The following is a 16968-nucleotide window of genomic DNA, read 5'->3' on the forward strand; positions in this document are numbered from 1 at the left end:
CAGAAAACTGAGCTTTAGGGCACACCTCTTCTAACCATCTGCCTGCTTATCTCCAGCCTAGGCATTGGGCTCTCTCTCAGCCTCAGTTTGTTTTCATAAAACTTCAAGAGATGTTCATGGTCCATGAATCTATGGAATATACGGACTAGATAAGCCAGCTGCTGAGCAGGCATGAGAAGACAAGTCTGCTGGGCACGGCCCAGGGGTTCTGTTACTAAGTACGAAATGGAAGAACCAAAAAGTAGATAGTAAAATGCCAGTCACCAGGGAGGAAAATTACCAACACTATATATCCCTGAGTAACAGGTAGACTGTTCTAATCAGTAAAACAGAACGTAAGGATGGATAGGTGCCTCCACAAACATCTTGAACTCTTACGACTGTTTAATCTTGAGTCAGGGTCTCGCTATGTTGTGCAGACTGGCCTCCTGCCTCAGCCTTCCCAATGCTGGGATTAAGTTGAGCGCATCCAGCTTGTGACTTCTCATTTGAAGGCAGAGAATCTAATTTTCACTTAGGCTTTGTATTACATTAACTTTTATTTTGTCTACAAGGAGTTGGATAATGGTCACATAACGGGGGGGGGGGGGGGGCTTGGCCGGTGTGACAGTGGTACAGACTGAGGGGTCCTGCCCCACACAGTAGACAAGAAATACCTGGTCCCATGAACATTTTTGTTGTTGTTGGTTTGTTTGTCTTTATCTCTGTCTATATATCTGTCTGCCTCTCTCTCTCTCCCTGTGTCCAGAGACAACTCAGGGCCTCCCACTAGCTGTGCTCTTTGGGCTTCCCTTTTCAGGAGAAAAGGCAGTAACCACGGAACAGAAACCACATCATTTTGTTCTCTGCCTGGAGAGTGGCCGTCACTTGATTGCAGGCACCTTTTGCTGTTCTCCGTCTGGAACTCAGGTCACTTGGGAGGCTGGCGTTGGGGATCGTGTGGTCTGTGTCTGTGCAGGCCAAGGGGAGGGTCAGTGGCCCCTTTGGATATGACACATAGGAGGAGGGTGAAGCTGCCACTCCTTGCTCACTAGAGACATCCCCAGTCCAGTGAGGTGACTCTTTGCCCTGGGTCCCAACTATGAGCTGGCCAGTGAGGGGGCAGGGCTCTGAGACCATATCCCCCAGGGGCAATTCAGCTGTTTACTCTTTTACTTGGTTGCTGTTGAAGATGAACAAATGATTAACCCCTGCAGTTCCTAGTTAGATCTTGCTCATTTTCCTGACTTCAGCCTTGTGAACCACCAGCCAGAGTTGTTTCGCCAGCTCCTTTCAAATCTTTATCTTTGCTTGGATTCTTGTTTGGAAACTATCCCCTGGGGGAGAGACTGGCAGATCAGAGCAGTGGGGAGCAGCAGGAAGAAGGTCTAGATGCTGCTGCTGGTTTCTTGGTCTACCCCTGAGGAGGTAAGGAAGGGGCCCTGAGATGAGTAGGAGACAGGAAAGACGCTTCAGTCTGGAGGCTGCTGAATGGAGCCACTCCTGGCCCAGGGCCCAGCCACCACTTCCTTTCCCTGACAAGACCGCTCCGCTGGCCTGGCTGCCTGCCACCTGGCAGTGGCCTCGACACATGACTCCTGTCCATCAAGGTCTGAGGGAGTGGGCAGGAGGTTCCAGGTTTAGCCTGCCTCTTTGGAGTCACGAGGCTTGCTTGCCAGTGGCCTCCATTTGCTGTGAGACAGGTGAGTCCTAACTCTGCCTAGGTGATGGACCACCCGCTCAGTGTTCCCACCACATAAAATGAGTCACCCACTTCCCTGATAGTTATTAGAGTCAATGGAGAGGGACTCTACCCACTGAATGGTAAGTTGCCTGGGTCCATTCAAATGGGGCACTGCCTCCCTGCCTGGGATTGTCAGAGCTGGTCTCTGGTCCTCCCCACCAGGGCAGTGTGGATGCCACCAGAGGGTGGGAGTTGTTAGCGCTTTATCACTTGGTGCTATTTCTGGCCTTGGTTTCTCCCTGGAAAATCCAGGAAGGTAGGAGGTAAGGGCTTGACTGCCCATCCCTAGGAAGTTAGATCTAATTTTTAAAAAAGGCAGGGGTTGGTGGGGGACCCTGATCAAAAGGAATAGTTTCCAGGTAGTTCTGGGGGGGTGTCCAATATGTCAGTAAACCCAGATCAAAGTCTGATTTCCGCCCTGCTCCTGCCTTCCTCTCCCCTGTGCTTGAGCCTTCTCCTCTTCCTTTTTAAAGGCTACTTTGTCGAGCAGGGGATGGCAGCCCAGTTGACTGAGTGCCTTTGAAGCACACTTGAGGTCCTGGGTTTGGTCCTCAGCATCGTATAAGCCTGGCATGATAGTGCCTGTAATCTCAGGATCAGAAATTCAGGATTATTTGTGGCTACGTCAAAAGTTCAAGGCCAGCCTGGGCTAGAGACCATGCTGTTAACCGATAACAAAATAACAACAACAACAAAATCCAAAAGCTACTGGGGTTTTTCTGTCTGTGGCAGTGTCTTCCAGGTGCACTGACTGAACATTTCAGGCATCTTTCAAATGAAGCTGGGTTTGTCTAAAAACTCTTGAGCATTTTTCTGGTTACTTTAAGGATATAAACATTCTTTTTTAAGTTGGGACCATGGTGGAGGAATAAAGAACATGAATATATATATAAGTTCTAGAAACTTGGATCTGAGCAGTGTTAGGGAGGGGCCCAGCTCCTCGCGGGTCTTTAAGAGAAAGGCTGTATGAAGATGGTGATGGGGACATGTTTGGGGTGGTGCGAGTTGCCAAGGTGGAGCTGACCTCCTGTCACTCTGGATAAACTCACCTGTTTGCCAATGCCTTGGGCACATTCAAACTTTCTCTTTTGAAGATGATTTATTCCTCTTGCCTGTAAGTCTGAGTGAGGGAGTCAGATCCCCTGGAACTGGAGTTACAGACAGCTGTGAGCTGCCATGTGGATGCTGGGAATGGAGTCTGGGTCCTCTAGAAGAGCAGCAAGTGCTCTGAATCGCTGAGCCATCTCCCCACCTTCCCTCCCCCACCCCACACATCCAAACTCTTAAAGAGAAGAAACCTGGAGGGGACACACAGCACAGTGGTGGTGCTGGTGGCACCCTGGACTCTGTCCCATCAGCACGTGCTGCTCCTTTGCCCCTGTGAGCAGCTAGAACTAAATGCAGAATTATTTTTTTTCCTGCTGGGACACTCCCTTTACTCTCTTCCTTTCCCTCATTAAACTTCTGTCTGCTCTTACTGGGGGAGCAGGCTCCGTTAACATGGCGTGAGTTGGGGTTTGCTAAGCCACATGCTCACTTCTCCCTTAGATTTAGACCCATGTTCGGTGCTTATGGTGTTTTATTTATTTATTTTTATTTTTATTTTTTTTTTATAGCAACTACCAGCTTTTCACGCTGTATCCAGCTCCCTTTGCCAACTACCCCTTCCTTGGTTCTTGTCTTCACATGGTGAGTTTTTTATTAACAGCAGCAAGGCTGAGGGAAGGTCTTCCCGAAGAAAGGAAAGGCTATTCCTAGGGAACATAGCTGTGGATAGTGGCCTTAGTTTACTGTGCAATTGCTTAAGTCAAGATGTTGATCTGGAACTTTATAAAGGAATTGTAAATTCTGTTCACTCTGTACCTAATGCGTCATCAGCCTTAACAAATGTGATTTTACAAGCTCTCAGAATGACCCTGTGTGGAGGTGGCAGCCTCCTTGTTTTCCTGCATGCAGGCTAAGAGCTCCTACGAGGTAATGTGGCTCAGGTGAAGTCAAGCAGCTGGTCCAGAGCAGACAATTCAAGCATGGTCAATCTGGCTACAAAGTAATCACTCCCCCCACGCTGCCTATTCTTTATCCAACCCTGGCTGAGCTTAAGAAAAAATGTTGCTAGTTTTTGAGAATGACTAGGAAAGGTTGGAGCAAAATATGCCTGCATAGACAATTTGGTTATCCTAGGGTGAGTAGATAGCCCTTCTGAAAATGAAGTCTTTAGGATGACAGAGTCACGACTCCTCTGCTTGTCTTTCTATTACTTCTAGGATAATTACAGGTTTTCCTTTAACATATTGATCACACTGAAAATAAAGGTAGCTGTTTGCTGTTTTTCCTTGTTGAAAAAAAAATACATGTTTACTGTAGGAAATGCAGATGCATATAAAAATGACCAAGATGTCCCAAAGCACCAGACACTGTCTGAAAAGGTCCAACCCTGTGCTGCAGTTCACCGTGTGTAGGACGAGGTGTAATCACGTCTGTTCTTGTTTCTGGTCTGTGAGTTAGAAATAGCCTACGTCACTGGATTTTGGTAAGATAAGAGTTAATAGCCAGAAGCCTCCAAGAAGTGATCAAGAGATAGTCGACATTTTAATAATGATCTCCCGGCCTTCCTTTCTGAGCCTGCGTGCATTTGTGTTATGGTATATGCTACCGTGTCTATATTAATGAAAATAAGGTATTTTAAAACCAGCTGTGGGTTTTTATTAATTGACATATCTTGACCACCTATCCTTACCTCTAAACAGCTGCCACCATTGCCTGACAGCTGCTTACAATCTAGGACAGGAGGGTATGAGTGAAATTGAATCTGTGTTATTGCAGGTGTATGTCTGCGGGGTGGAGGGGCAGCAGGCACAAACTTCTAGTCTCCCACAGACATAGCCATTTTAGAACAAATACGTGAACATTGCCACTTTGGGCGACAGGGGCTCTCCTCCTTTCCAGAACATTCAGCGTGGCAAGTACTGTGACCTCAGATGCCAGCCCTCAGTGTGTGTGTGTGTGTGGGGGGGGGAATCTCAGATCCTGACTAAAGTTAGAAAAACAGTGCTACTGGATTCGATCTGGTCCCTGGACGCACCACCACCAATCAGACGGTCCCCAAGCTGCCATTTAAAGGGTTCAGAGGTAAAGCTGTACCCCTTGCTCCCCGCCATGCTCCACCCTTCAGGGAGGCGGGCTGCCGTCACTGGCCTTTAGTTTTAGGGCTCTCTGGTGATGCACACTGGCGGACACCCCTTTCTCTTGCTGCACTGACTGTTAGGAAACATTGATCCGTTCTCTTGTTAAGCCCCTCCTCCACCAGCAAACGAGTAAGCCATATTTGCAAGCCTCCTCTTGCCTCTCCACTCCCCACCTTCGGGTGCATGGTATGTGCAGACTCTAGGGATGCACTTTCTATTCGGTCTTGTGCAGTGTGACTGGGGACAGAAGTCTCATATGGAATACGCTCCTGAGAAGGTTCATGGCTGTAATAATTTCCCTTTCTTCCTACCATAAAACGTCTGTTTGAGATTTGGCAGCTTAGTTGAGCTACCTTCCAAAGGGGAGGTACAGTCCTTTGGGATACTGTTGACTTGAGTTCAGACACGGCGGCTTCCCCAGGACATTTAGGGAAGGGCTCAATCTTTATGCTTTCCTCATTATTGAGAAAGATCTAAGGTGCTGGCGGGGTGGTCCCCCAGAATGACGGGCAGCCGCTGTGCCTTTGAGAGGTGTGCTGAGACGACAGAGGAGGAATGCAGGGCTTTCCCAGCAGTGAAGCTCGGAGCATTAACGACTCTCCGGTGTCCTTCAAAGTGCTTTTTAATTAGTTTCCCTCTGACGCCCTCCCCGTGAGAAAGGTTAAGTAGCAATACCCTCTTTCTACAGATGAGACTCTGAAACTGTGAGAGGTTAATTGACTTGCCTTGGGCCCGCCCGAGCCAGTGGTGGGATTTCTTCTACCCATAACTTCCACTTTTCATGCCAGCACCAGGACTTCCTCAGGGAGGCCTCGGTAGAGGAGGGGAGGATGGGATGGCCTTGCCTACCGTACCTTTTTCTCTCTTTTTTGGGACAGGGTCTCTCATGTGACCCAGCTGTCCTCTGACTCGCTGCATGAGCTTCTGATCCTCCTGCCTCTGTCTTCTGAGTGCAGGCATCACGGTGACACATGGGCACGTCTGATTAACTCAGGGTTTGTGTTGTGTGTGACAGGCAAGTACTCTCTAGACTGCGTCACATCTCCGGCCACTACTCTCTCCCCTACCAGCTTTATTCCTGCAGTCCTGTTGCGATGGTTGGGACGTTGGTTGAAGTGGTGTCCTTCAGATCACAGACCCGGATCCTTGACCTGGCTGTAGCTTTACTTCCTTGAGCTAAGCTGCAAGCAAGCCAGATAGCAGAAAGAAATTACTATCGGCTCAACTGCCCAGCCTTGACAGTGTCCCTTTGTGTTTGAGATACAAACCTGACATCCACAGAGGCCTTGAAAATCTGATGTTTTCTCCCTGTAATTCAAATGTTGGGCTTTTTGGTAGAAGGGCTGCCACGTTGTCCCTGGTACACATTCCTCTTAAAGTTTGTCTATAACTGACACATTGCAGTGTATGAAGTTGGACTATGGAGATGGCCTCCAATACAGCAGGCCCCACCACCTCTCCATCTTGCTTCCAGCAAACCTGCCACAGCTTGAATCATCTTGGCTTCCTTCTAGAGCCACAGAGCCAGGCTGAGTTTGCCTTTGTAGACACAGTCTTTGATAAGAAGTTGCTATATTGATGTTTGTTATTCTTGTGGACTGTGTGTACTTCCCTTCTGGCTCGGGAAAGGCCCCCCAGTAACCGGCTAAATACTTGTAAGAATGTTACAGGCTTGTGTAGGGCAGGCTTCATCAAAGGGAGGAAAGCATGGGAATTTGAGACGGCAAAACTGGCTTCCTGACTATACTAGAGTCTTCACAGAAGAGGGAGAATTGTTATTAGGACTTTTCTATACTTTTGCTTTTCAGCTGTAAAAGTGTTTTGTTGTTGTTTGTTTTGTTTTTCCCTCTCCTCTGGGGACAGTGGACAGTGTTTAGAAGTATCCAGAGTGGTCTAGGGTTTAATATGCCATCATAGCTTTCTCTACCCCAAATCCTTGGCAAGAGAATTGCTTACCTTTATACCAAGGAGGTTGCAAAAACATTCAGTGTGTGCCCAGGTGGAGAGGGCCTGTGGTGATTTCATGTGTGCCAAATGTGTCAGCGGCAAGCAGGCAGCTCAAGCTTGCTTTCCTCATGGTGAAGCCACAAGCACAGGTCAGGAAGCTAAATACGCATGAAGGTTTTAAACAATGACAAGAGGAACGTCACAGTCCTGGAATCCCAGCCTTTCAGGAGACTGACGCAGAGGATGGGAAGTTCAAGACCTCCCGGGCCTACAGAATGAGTTCAAGGCCAGCTTGGGTAACTTAGCAACACCTTGTTCCAAAATAACAGCTAAGTAGCTGGAGATATAGCTCAGTGGTGGAGGGCTTGCAGTCCCAGGTTCAATCCCTCATACTACAGAAATAAAGCAATAAAGTAAAAGCGAAAAGAAGCAATGCTTACTTCAGTGTTGAGGTGTAAACTTACACCCAGACATTTACTTCACAGATTGACCTGATCTAGTTTTGGTCCCGTGAGTGAATGTCGGTATGTGGTCTCAGGATGTGACCACCCAAATGTCCCCCTTCACACAGTTGTTTATCCTAAGTGTACATGCGGTCGGGAGTAAGTAGACTCGTTACTGGTGCTTGCAACTCCAGCTGTTTTATTGGATGGGGAAATCAAGACCACACGGAGTAAAGGGTTGGATCCAGCTTGATGTAACCTTTCTTTCTCCATGTTTTGTCTGAGCAGGAAACCCTGGCTACCTCCTTTGCCCTTTTCTTGCTGGATGGACCAGGAAGATCATCAGGGTGTGCATGAACACCAGAATTCCGAAGACAGAGGTATGGGTTCTGATTTTGAGAACTCTGAGGACAGAGAGGCGGACCCAGAAGAAAGAGGAACGGGCTCCAATCCACAGGACACAGAAGAGAGGGGCCATCTGGAGCAGGAGATGAGCTCCAACCCACAGGAGGACGATCTCAGAGGGGACTCACATGAGAGGGAAATAGTGTCCACTGTCTGCCCAGGTGAGAAGGCTGGAGTGTCCATGGAAGTGGCCACTTTCACATTTGGTTCCTCTGGCATACAGCCAGGGCCAGCATCTCAGGGATCTGGCACACGGGGTGGGGGTGGGGGAGTGCGTGAGGGCTCTCTCGAGACCAGTAAGCAGGATTGTCAACTCACTTGGCTCTCCTAATGTTGGTCCTCTGAGCATCTTTTTCTCTAATATCACCTACCACTGAGCCCACGCTGGTAAGTATTAGTAAAGGGTCACGCATGAATGTTGCTGCCCTGACAACCTATAACAACACTACGGTGGAATCATAGGCAATATTGGGGCACACCTCAGAGATGTTGGGAGAGTGACTTGGAAGCTGAGAGAGCTGGCTCAGTGGTTAAAAGCACTTCTTACTTGCAGGAGACCTGAGTTTGGTTCTAAACACCCATATTAATCAGCTCACAACCACCCGGATCAGTTCTGGGAGATCCAGTGCCTTCTTCTGATCTCTGCAGGCACCAGAAGACTGGTACACACAGACTCACATACACACATAATAGATGAATAACTATTTTTTGAAAAATTTCAAAAGTGACTTAGCATGGTGCTGGGCAAAGTATAATGATATTTCTAGTTAAATACTCATTTTCCTTTCTAGAGAAGCAAATTTACTGGTTAAGTGACCTACCTGTGTTTGTGAGGCTGGTTACCCAAGTGCCTAAGTTCCTGGTTGCCTCCCTTGTTATTTCTGACCTGAAAGCAAATGCTGGGTCTCTGGTCTCTTCCTTGTTTCTGCCTTTGGACATTGGTTGCTTTGTCCTGCTCAGGGTTACAGCAGGGCCCGAAAAGAGATGACACACAGCCCTCTCCCTATGGCCCAGGGCTGTGTGGTTACAGCCCTCTCCCTATGGCCCAGGGCTGTGTGGTTACAGCCCTCTCCCTATGGCCCAAGGCTGTGTGGTTACAGCCCTCTCTCTATGGCCCAGGGCTGTGTGGTTACAGCCCTCTCTCTATGGCCCAGGGCTGTGTGGTTACAGCCCTTTCCCTGTGGCACAGTCCCAGACCCCTGCTGCCCTCCTCTACAGTGCACATGAGCATGTGGCCTTCACTTTCCAGTAACTTCTTCAAGTGCCCTCTGCTGGAGGAGGAAGCAGCCAGAGTCTGACAGGTGTATATTCTCTACCAGTTTATAGTTTGGTCTTACCAGTTCTGGGCTGTCTGTCATCCCTTCTCCATCTCCCAAGGCTCATAGGTGTGACTAACCTACTACTGAGGACAGCTGTGAATGCTACCCAACATAAAATTGTAAATGTTGTTAAAACTCAAGACTGTGTATGTGTGTGTCTGTGTATCTGTGGGCTGTTACATGTATCAGCCAGAGGTCACAGAGGTCAAACTCAGGCATCATTCCTTAGGAATCATCTAACTTGAATTTTGCGATTGGGAGTCTCTGGCCAGCAAGCCCCAGGGAGATCTGCCTGTCTTGCCTGTACACTAGAATTTCGAGCACCGTGCCTCCCCATTTGGCTTTTGAGAGACGACTATTAAAATCAGTCAGGTCCTCATGCTTGACCAGCACGTTGGAGATATTCGTTCCTGATTTTTGTTCTCCTAAGACTTACGTACTGTTTGCTTCTTGAGCACAGACTTTCGTAGACTGCAGCACAGGGTTGCAGTGTCAAAGGTTGGACATGCTCTCAAGCTGTTCCGGGTTGACCAAATGGTTTTGGTTTTGTTTGAAAACCAGTTCTGGGCCTTGTAGAAGCTTCCAAGTATTCTCTTTTACTTTCCATGACTTGTGTTTTGAGGCTCTAGCTTTACGAAGTATGGTTGAGCAAATACAATTATTTATTTATTTTTTTAAATTTATTTATTTTTTATGTATACAATATTCTGTCTGTGTGTATGCCTGTAGGCCAGAAGAGGGCACCAGACCTCATTACAGATGGTTGTGAGCCACCATGTAGTTGCTGGGAATTGAACTCAGGACCTTTGGAAGAGCAGGCAATGCTCTTAACCTCTGATCCATCTATCTCTCCAGCCCCTCAAATACAATTATTTTTCTTCCTTTTCTGGAGACAGAACTTTATCTCCTGAGTCCCCATCTTACCTGACCATCTGCAGACTTCAGTGACCCAGCTAAGCAGATCCTAGGGTATATAGTAGGTGGGGACTGCCCAAAGACTGGCTGACGGTCCTGCAGAGTTCACTGTCCTTTAGTTCTTACCTGGAGGAGACTCCTGGGAAAGAGACTGAAGTGTAAGGAGGCTGGGGAACTGGGGCGACGGTGTTTGAGAGTACCGGGGAGGAGCATTATTACTCCATTGGCTCCCAATCTTTGAAGGGCAGTTCTCCTAGAATACCTTTGTACACTAGGTCTAGTTGACCCCAACTGCCAACTTGTCTGTTGCAGAGGGGCTGCTGAGTGAGGAAGAAGGGGCTGTCCTCCGTGAGGAAGAAGACGACCAGCCTGGTGTGCCTGACATGACACTGTTCCCAGGCCTGTCAGAATCTGACAGTATATCCCGGAGTCCCCGGGGAGAGGAGGAGGAGGAAGAAGAGGAAGAGGAGGAAAGCGCTGGGGAGAACAGGCTGATGGAGGAAGATGAGCAGTTACCTCCTCCAGTGCTTCCCTGGAGGCGTCACCTCTCCCTGGGGGGTCGACACCGAGGTGACAAACCTGCCCACCGCCGTTTCCACCGGCTCCATCACCCCATGGCCATGGACCTCGGGGAACTCGACAGCCTGATGGCCAGCATCATGGACGCGCCCACTATCTGCCCAGACTGCGGGGAGAGTTTCAGCCCGGGCGCCGCCTTCCTGCAGCACCAGCGCATCCACCGTCTGGCAGAGGCAGCAGCGGTGGCCAGCCTGGAGCCCTTCGGCTTGGCTGCCGATTGCGGTGGGGTGGTGGGGATGATGGGCATGGGCGTGGCCGGCGACTTCGGGACGGGGTCCGCGCTGGCCCGGCCCCCTCGCGAGAAGCCCTTCCGCTGCGGCGAGTGCGGCAAAGGCTTCAGCCGCAACACCTACCTAACCAACCACCTGCGGCTGCACACGGGCGAGCGGCCCAACCTGTGTGCCGACTGCGGCAAGAGCTTCAGCTGGCGGGCCGACCTGCTCAAGCACCGGCGCCTGCACACGGGCGAGAAGCCCTACCCGTGCCCGGAGTGCGGCGAAGCCTTCAGCCTGAGCTCACACTTGCTCAGCCACCGGCGGGCGCACGCGGCGGCCAGCGGGGCTGGCTCGGCGGCGGCGCTGCGGCCCTTCGCGTGCGGGGAGTGCGGCAAAGGCTTCGTGCGCCGCTCGCACCTCGCCAACCACCAGCGCATCCACACGGGCGAGAAGCCGCACGGCTGCGGCGAGTGCGGCAAGCGCTTCAGCTGGCGCTCGGACCTGGTGAAGCACCAGCGCGTGCACACGGGCGAGAAGCCCTACATGTGCTCCGAGTGCGGCGAGACCTTCAGCGTGAGCTCGCACCTCTTCACGCACAAGCGCACGCACTCGGGCGAGCGGCCCTACGTGTGCCGCGAGTGCGGCAAGGGCTTCGGCCGCAACTCGCACCTCGTCAACCACCTGCGCGTGCACACCGGCGAGAAGCCCTTCCGCTGCAGCCAGTGCGAGAAGCGCTTCAGCGACTTCTCCACGCTCACGCAGCACCAGCGCACGCACACGGGCGAGAAGCCCTACACATGCATCGAGTGCGGCAAGAGCTTCATCCAGAGCTCCCACCTCATCCGCCACCGGCGCATCCACACCGGCAACAAGCCTCACAAGTGCGCGGGTTGCGGCAAGGGCTTCCGCTACAAGACGCACCTTGCGCAGCACCAGAAGTTGCACCTGTGCTAGGGCGGTTTTCCCAACGAGTCCCAACACTGGGAGTAGATGGCTAGGTTACTGATCCTGCAGATGTGGGGGAAGGAGTGGGAGAGACAGCCTAAGAGTGTCTGGGAGAGCTTTTTAATGTTTGCTCCCCTCCCCCAGGGAATGGTTAATAAGAGTTATTATTTCGAGGTGCCTACCTCCTCCATCGAAGTAACTCTTAGGAGATGTGCTTGAGTTGATGGCTTACTTAAATACTCACTGTAAGGAATGAAAAGCTTGGGTGAACAGACGCTTGGAGGATCCCCGAGGAAGGGGATTTGGGACTGGGTAGAGAGGGTTGAACTGCCGTGTTTGTGGGAACCGGGAGAGGTTTAGAGTTATGGGGATACAAAAATACGCGGGTAGGAATAAGCCTGTGACACCCCTCCTCTCAGCTTTAGTCAGATCCTTCTCATCGCTACAGAAGAGGGTGCTTAGTATCCACTTCCTTCCCTGTGAGCCACAGTTAGCTGCTATTTTGAGACATCCAGGGAAAATTGAGCAGAAAAACTGCACAGTTACTTCAGTAAGCAACCTTGGGTTTAGACATCCACTAGCAACTGGTTCCCAGATTTGTTAGGAAATCCTGCACTTGCTTCTTCATGTTGATTCAGGGTTGCCTAGGTGGGATGGATGACCCTGACCCCCGTGTAAGGCAGGACTTGGCCCGTCTTAGTCCGGCTTGGTACATGAAGACCATCAACAGCTGCCTGAGAAACCTGTTCACAAAAGGCAGCCAGCTCAGTTTTACTGGCTTCATGTGGAAATGCAAGAATGCTGAGTTCACAGGCTGGGATGCCTTCATTTGCATGTGTGTGACCCCATGAACCCCAACTTCCCTCACAAGTTAATGAGGGATCCAGTCCAGACAGGGGTGTCCCCTTTTCCCTCCACATATGAGAGGCACGGATTTACACGTGGAGGGGAGAGACAGGGAGAGGTGGGAATGCAACATGGCCAAATAGCACAAACGAATGTTTTCTAGTTACACAGTTGCCAAAACAGCACTTTCGTATTTACAAAGTGTTTTAGGCTTTCTAAGGATTGCTAGTGTTTCTCACATGCTCAGGAGGTCAATCAGTATTACAAACTCTGGCTTGGGAAAATCTGGGGTCGGAGTGTGGCGAGCCTCCTGAAGGAAGGCTGAGGACCATGGATGGTGGAGCCTGACCTTTTGTGTTCTTCAGCTCGGTTGCTAGGCTGAGTTACGTTCTCTGATTTATATAATACAGCAAGAACACTGAGCATTTTCGTGCTTGATGGGAGACATAAAAGCCTAAAAGGACCAAAGATGTCCTTATTGACAAAGCTGGCCTTTGTCGCCCGATTCCAGTGTCCTCACTAGGCTCTATTTCTAGTAGGGAGCTGTAGGCAGATGACTTGTATAGATTTTGGTTACACTGAAAACCCCTCCCCTAGATTAGCCTGTAGAAGTCAGTGTTGTGGCAGGCGGTGAAGTTACCGTCACTGAAACTTATTACCCTAGACTGTTCATGGAGCCTCCAACTGTTGGACACAGTTGAAGGGGGAAAACTAGAAGATTGTTTTTACAGTTTTAGTGAAGATTCTGTGAATGCTAGTGATTTCTACTTGATCATTTGTGTTTTAGTAATGATCTTCTTTACTGTAGGGGGCTATAGGGAAGCATGTTTTCTATCATTCTAAGAACAATCTGGAGAACATCCGGGCTTGTATATTGCCTGCTGATCATGTCCACTGAATCTTTTTATTGTTCAGAGATACTCACACTAGGGAGAGTTTTTATTTTATTTTTATTTTTATATAAAACGTGAGCTCTCTCCGGTCCTCTTTGAGTGAAGAGTTACATGTGCAGTCTGTGCCCATTCTTTATTCTGACTCTTGTAGTCTGAATGCAAAGTGAATGAGACCACTTAATACAGGCAATTTGTAAGTAATTTTTAATTTCTTTCTTTCTTTCGAGACAGGGTCTCTCTACATAGTTCTGGCTATCCTGGAACTCACTATGTAGACCAGTCTTGCCTCAAACTCACAGAGGTCTACCTGCCTCTGCCCACCAAGTGCTGGGATTACAGGCAAGTGCCACTGTGACCAGCTTATTGGTTTTGTTTTGTTTTGTTTTATTTTTTAATACACATCTACCTCTTCTGGCTGTTTTAAATTCGCTCAAGCGTGTGCCAATGAAATCTTGTCCAACTTTTGATTCTTCATATATATTTTTAGCCACTTTGGGTTTTTTTTTTGCCTTTTGTTATCACCATTACACAGACTTATAGCCATTATCAAATGTGTTACACATCAGCAACTTTAGAGTGGGTTCATTGAGGAGTGGCTATGCAAGCTGGTGTGAAGCCATGGCGGTAGAAATCCTTGGGCTTCTCCTGTTCCTGTTCTTTCTGTTGCCACGGCAAGAGAATCAGCTACTGTGTTCGTACCTATGCTGAGCAAACCCTTTAGCAGGGAGAGGCCGTTCAGCCACCCATGTGCTGCGCCATTGGTGGGTTTAAATGTGACTTTATTTCTCTTACTTCTTCAGGGAACATGCCCGCATTAGGTGAGATTCCATGCACCCAGGTGGTTCTTTCTCGTCTTCCATCTTAGAACAATAGCGTTTCTTCAGGATCCCCTGGAGACCGTGGTTCATGCTTGAAATGTTAAAGAGTCCTCCCTCCAACTCATGATTGATATTGGAGGCTCTTGTACTATTTATTTCCTGGGGAGTTTGGCCCAAAGCAGGCTTCCTTTGCTGTCCTTCACTAAGCAAAACCCAGCGTAGTTTCTGGGCTTAAATGACATAGTTCTGAGGCGAAAGAAGATAAGTCTAGAGGCTGTATATATGTGAAAAGTAAAAATTAAAAAAAAAACTATGTCCATAGACAATCTGAGTTGTGTTCTGAAGTCTGTGCACACTTTTCCCTGCTGTGCTCTTTCTTATCTGTTGTTAAAGTAGTAAATAATTTAATGATCCAAGGAGTACCCGATTCCGCGTGAGTGTGCTTGTGGATGTGAGAATCGCCTTGTTTGCAGGTCGTTTTATTTAATGGTGGCTCCTTGGACAGCATCCTGGTGTCCAGCAACGAATATGGGATATTTGTCATTAAATTCCTATCAGTCTTTTGTCATTCTTTGTTATTATGTGTCTCACATTTGACTCTTCTACATGGAATGTTCCTGGAATGCGGCTACACCCATGCAGCCATGCTTACAAACTGTCTATGGAGACTTTCGTGCAAAGCTGAGTAATTGGGACAGAAACCACATGGGCCATAATCCTAAAATATCTACTGTTGTCCCTTTAAAGGCACAGCCTAGCAGGGGGTGGAGGATGGACAGGCGACAAGAGGCTACCACAGAATGAATGCCAGTATGAGGTCAGCCAGATCTATGTAGTAGGACACTGATTCATAATTTCTAATCCATATATGTATTTGTGCACACACACACACACACACATCCTAGTTTGCTCTCTATGGCTGTGATAAAACACCACGACGAAAAACAGTGTGGCGAGGACATGGTTTACATGACTTTTTCCTGTTGCAGTCTGTCATGAATAGAGGTCAGAGTGGGAATCTAGCGGTGGGAACTGAAGCAGAGGCCATGGAGGAACCTTGCTCCCCGTGGCTTGCTCTGCTTGTCCTGAATTGCTTTTTGACTCGGGACCATCTGCCCTAGGGTGGCACTGACCACAGTGGGTTGCTCCCTCCCACCATCAATCATTATTAAGAAAAGGCGGCACAGACTTGCCCATTGGCCAATCTTGTGGAGGCCTTTTTTCTCAGTCACGGTTTCCTCTCCGCAGATGATGTATGTATGGTCTAACCAGCACAGTTGACCCCTTGTTCTTTATCCAAACACACCACTATGAAGCCAACATTCTCCCTCTTTTTTGTCACCAAGATCTCAATGTCATAAAATAAAACAGTATAACTTTAAAAGCCCAACCATCTTTAAAACATTCAAACACTTTGAGATCTCCAGTTCTTTAAAATACCCAAAGCCTCTCTCTCAACTTTGGGCTCCTGTATAATAAAAAAAAATAAGGTACGTGTTTTCTTATTCCAAAGGAAAGAACCAGGGCACACTTTGAATCAGATCAAGGCAATCCCCACCAGTATAAATACTTCCGTGTTGGATGTCTGGAATTCACTCATGGCCTTCTGGTCTCCGAAGGGCTTGGGCTTATACATCTACACAATTGATGAAGTTGCCGAGTCCGGCACTAGAACACTGGTGGATCCCGGATCAGCCCAGAACTGGTTATCACCAACTGAACTTCACATGGTTTGCACACCCTTCACAGTAATGCAGTGCAGCACAGTGAAGCTAGCATGCCTGTAGGGGGAGGGGGATGTCTTCACGTGCCTATCACTGCTCTCCGTTCCCAGAGTTAGCAGTCTATGGATGGTGGTGGTTTGATGGAAGATTCAAGGAAAATTAGTTATTGAGAAGGGAGGAGACAATAATATGTATTCCTGAATCTCATAACAGAATTTCTTTTGCCTTGGCTCTCAATAATTTGTATAAATGATTACTGATAATACCCAAGGGTCTTCACCTTAGCTCAGTGGTTCTCAATCTGTGGGTCATGATCCCCTTGGAGGGTTGAATGACCCTTTCACGGGGTTGATTGGAAAACACAGGTGTTTATGATTCCTAACAGTAGCAAAATTACTGTTATGAAGTAGTGATGAAAATAATTTCCTGGTTGGGGGTCACTGCAGCCTGAGGAACTGGATTAAAGGGTTGCAGTGTTAGCAAGGCTGAGAAACACTGATGACCTTAGCTAGCCTGGGCCTAGCCACATGAAAACATGTACTTAGCAGCTCCTAGGGAGAGATCTTGAGGAAAAAATTCTGAGAATTTATTACCGTATCTTTTAACATTCACAGTGACCTCCTACCAGGGTCACAGGCAGGCAAAGAAGAGATGGAGAGAGATATGTTTCTCACCAAGCCTGACTTTAATCAGAGTAGCTATTAGTCCTACAAGCATCTCAGGAAACCGAAATGAAACCCAGAGCTTTGCATGGGCGAGCCTCGTAAAGGATGACCTTGTACTTCCCATCCTTCTGGCCTACGGTTCACAAGTACTGGGATGACGACTGTACACTGTCACACCCGGTTTTATGCATGGCTGGCAACTGGACCCAGGATTTTATATAAGTTAAACAAGCATTGTTCCAACTGAACTGTATTCCCAACCCACAGCTAAGCCTCTCTTCACGGAGGGCAGCAGGGTCAGTGAGAAGTGGTGGCATATACTTGTGATCCCATCACTCAGGAAACT

General features: G+C 48.6%; 1 protein-coding gene across 2 annotated transcripts in view; it reads left to right on the plus strand.

Annotated features, from left to right (window-relative positions):
- Znf697 (zinc finger protein 697) overlaps nt 1-14781 on the plus strand; it is a 39994-nt gene extending 25213 nt beyond the window's left edge. Inside the window, exons 2-4 of one of the 2 annotated variants that reach the window (XM_041638242.1) lie at nt 3340-3412; nt 7587-7864; nt 10250-14781. In XM_041638242.1, coding sequence (XP_041494176.1) covers nt 7624-7864; nt 10250-11685 — 1677 coding nt within the window. In that variant the 5' untranslated portion in view covers nt 3340-3412; nt 7587-7623 and the 3' untranslated portion in view covers nt 11686-14781. The remainder of the gene's footprint in view (nt 1-3339; nt 3413-7586; nt 7865-10249) is intronic. The other variant, XM_041638241.1, reaches the window with a different exon arrangement.
- Nucleotides 14782-16968: the final 2187 nt, after the last annotated feature.

This window comes from Microtus oregoni, unplaced genomic scaffold (genome assembly GCF_018167655.1).
Source record: "Microtus oregoni isolate MIOR12 unplaced genomic scaffold, Mior012 000054F_ref0000373, whole genome shotgun sequence".
In the NCBI taxonomy this organism is placed as follows: Eukaryota; Metazoa; Chordata; class Mammalia; order Rodentia; family Cricetidae; genus Microtus; species Microtus oregoni.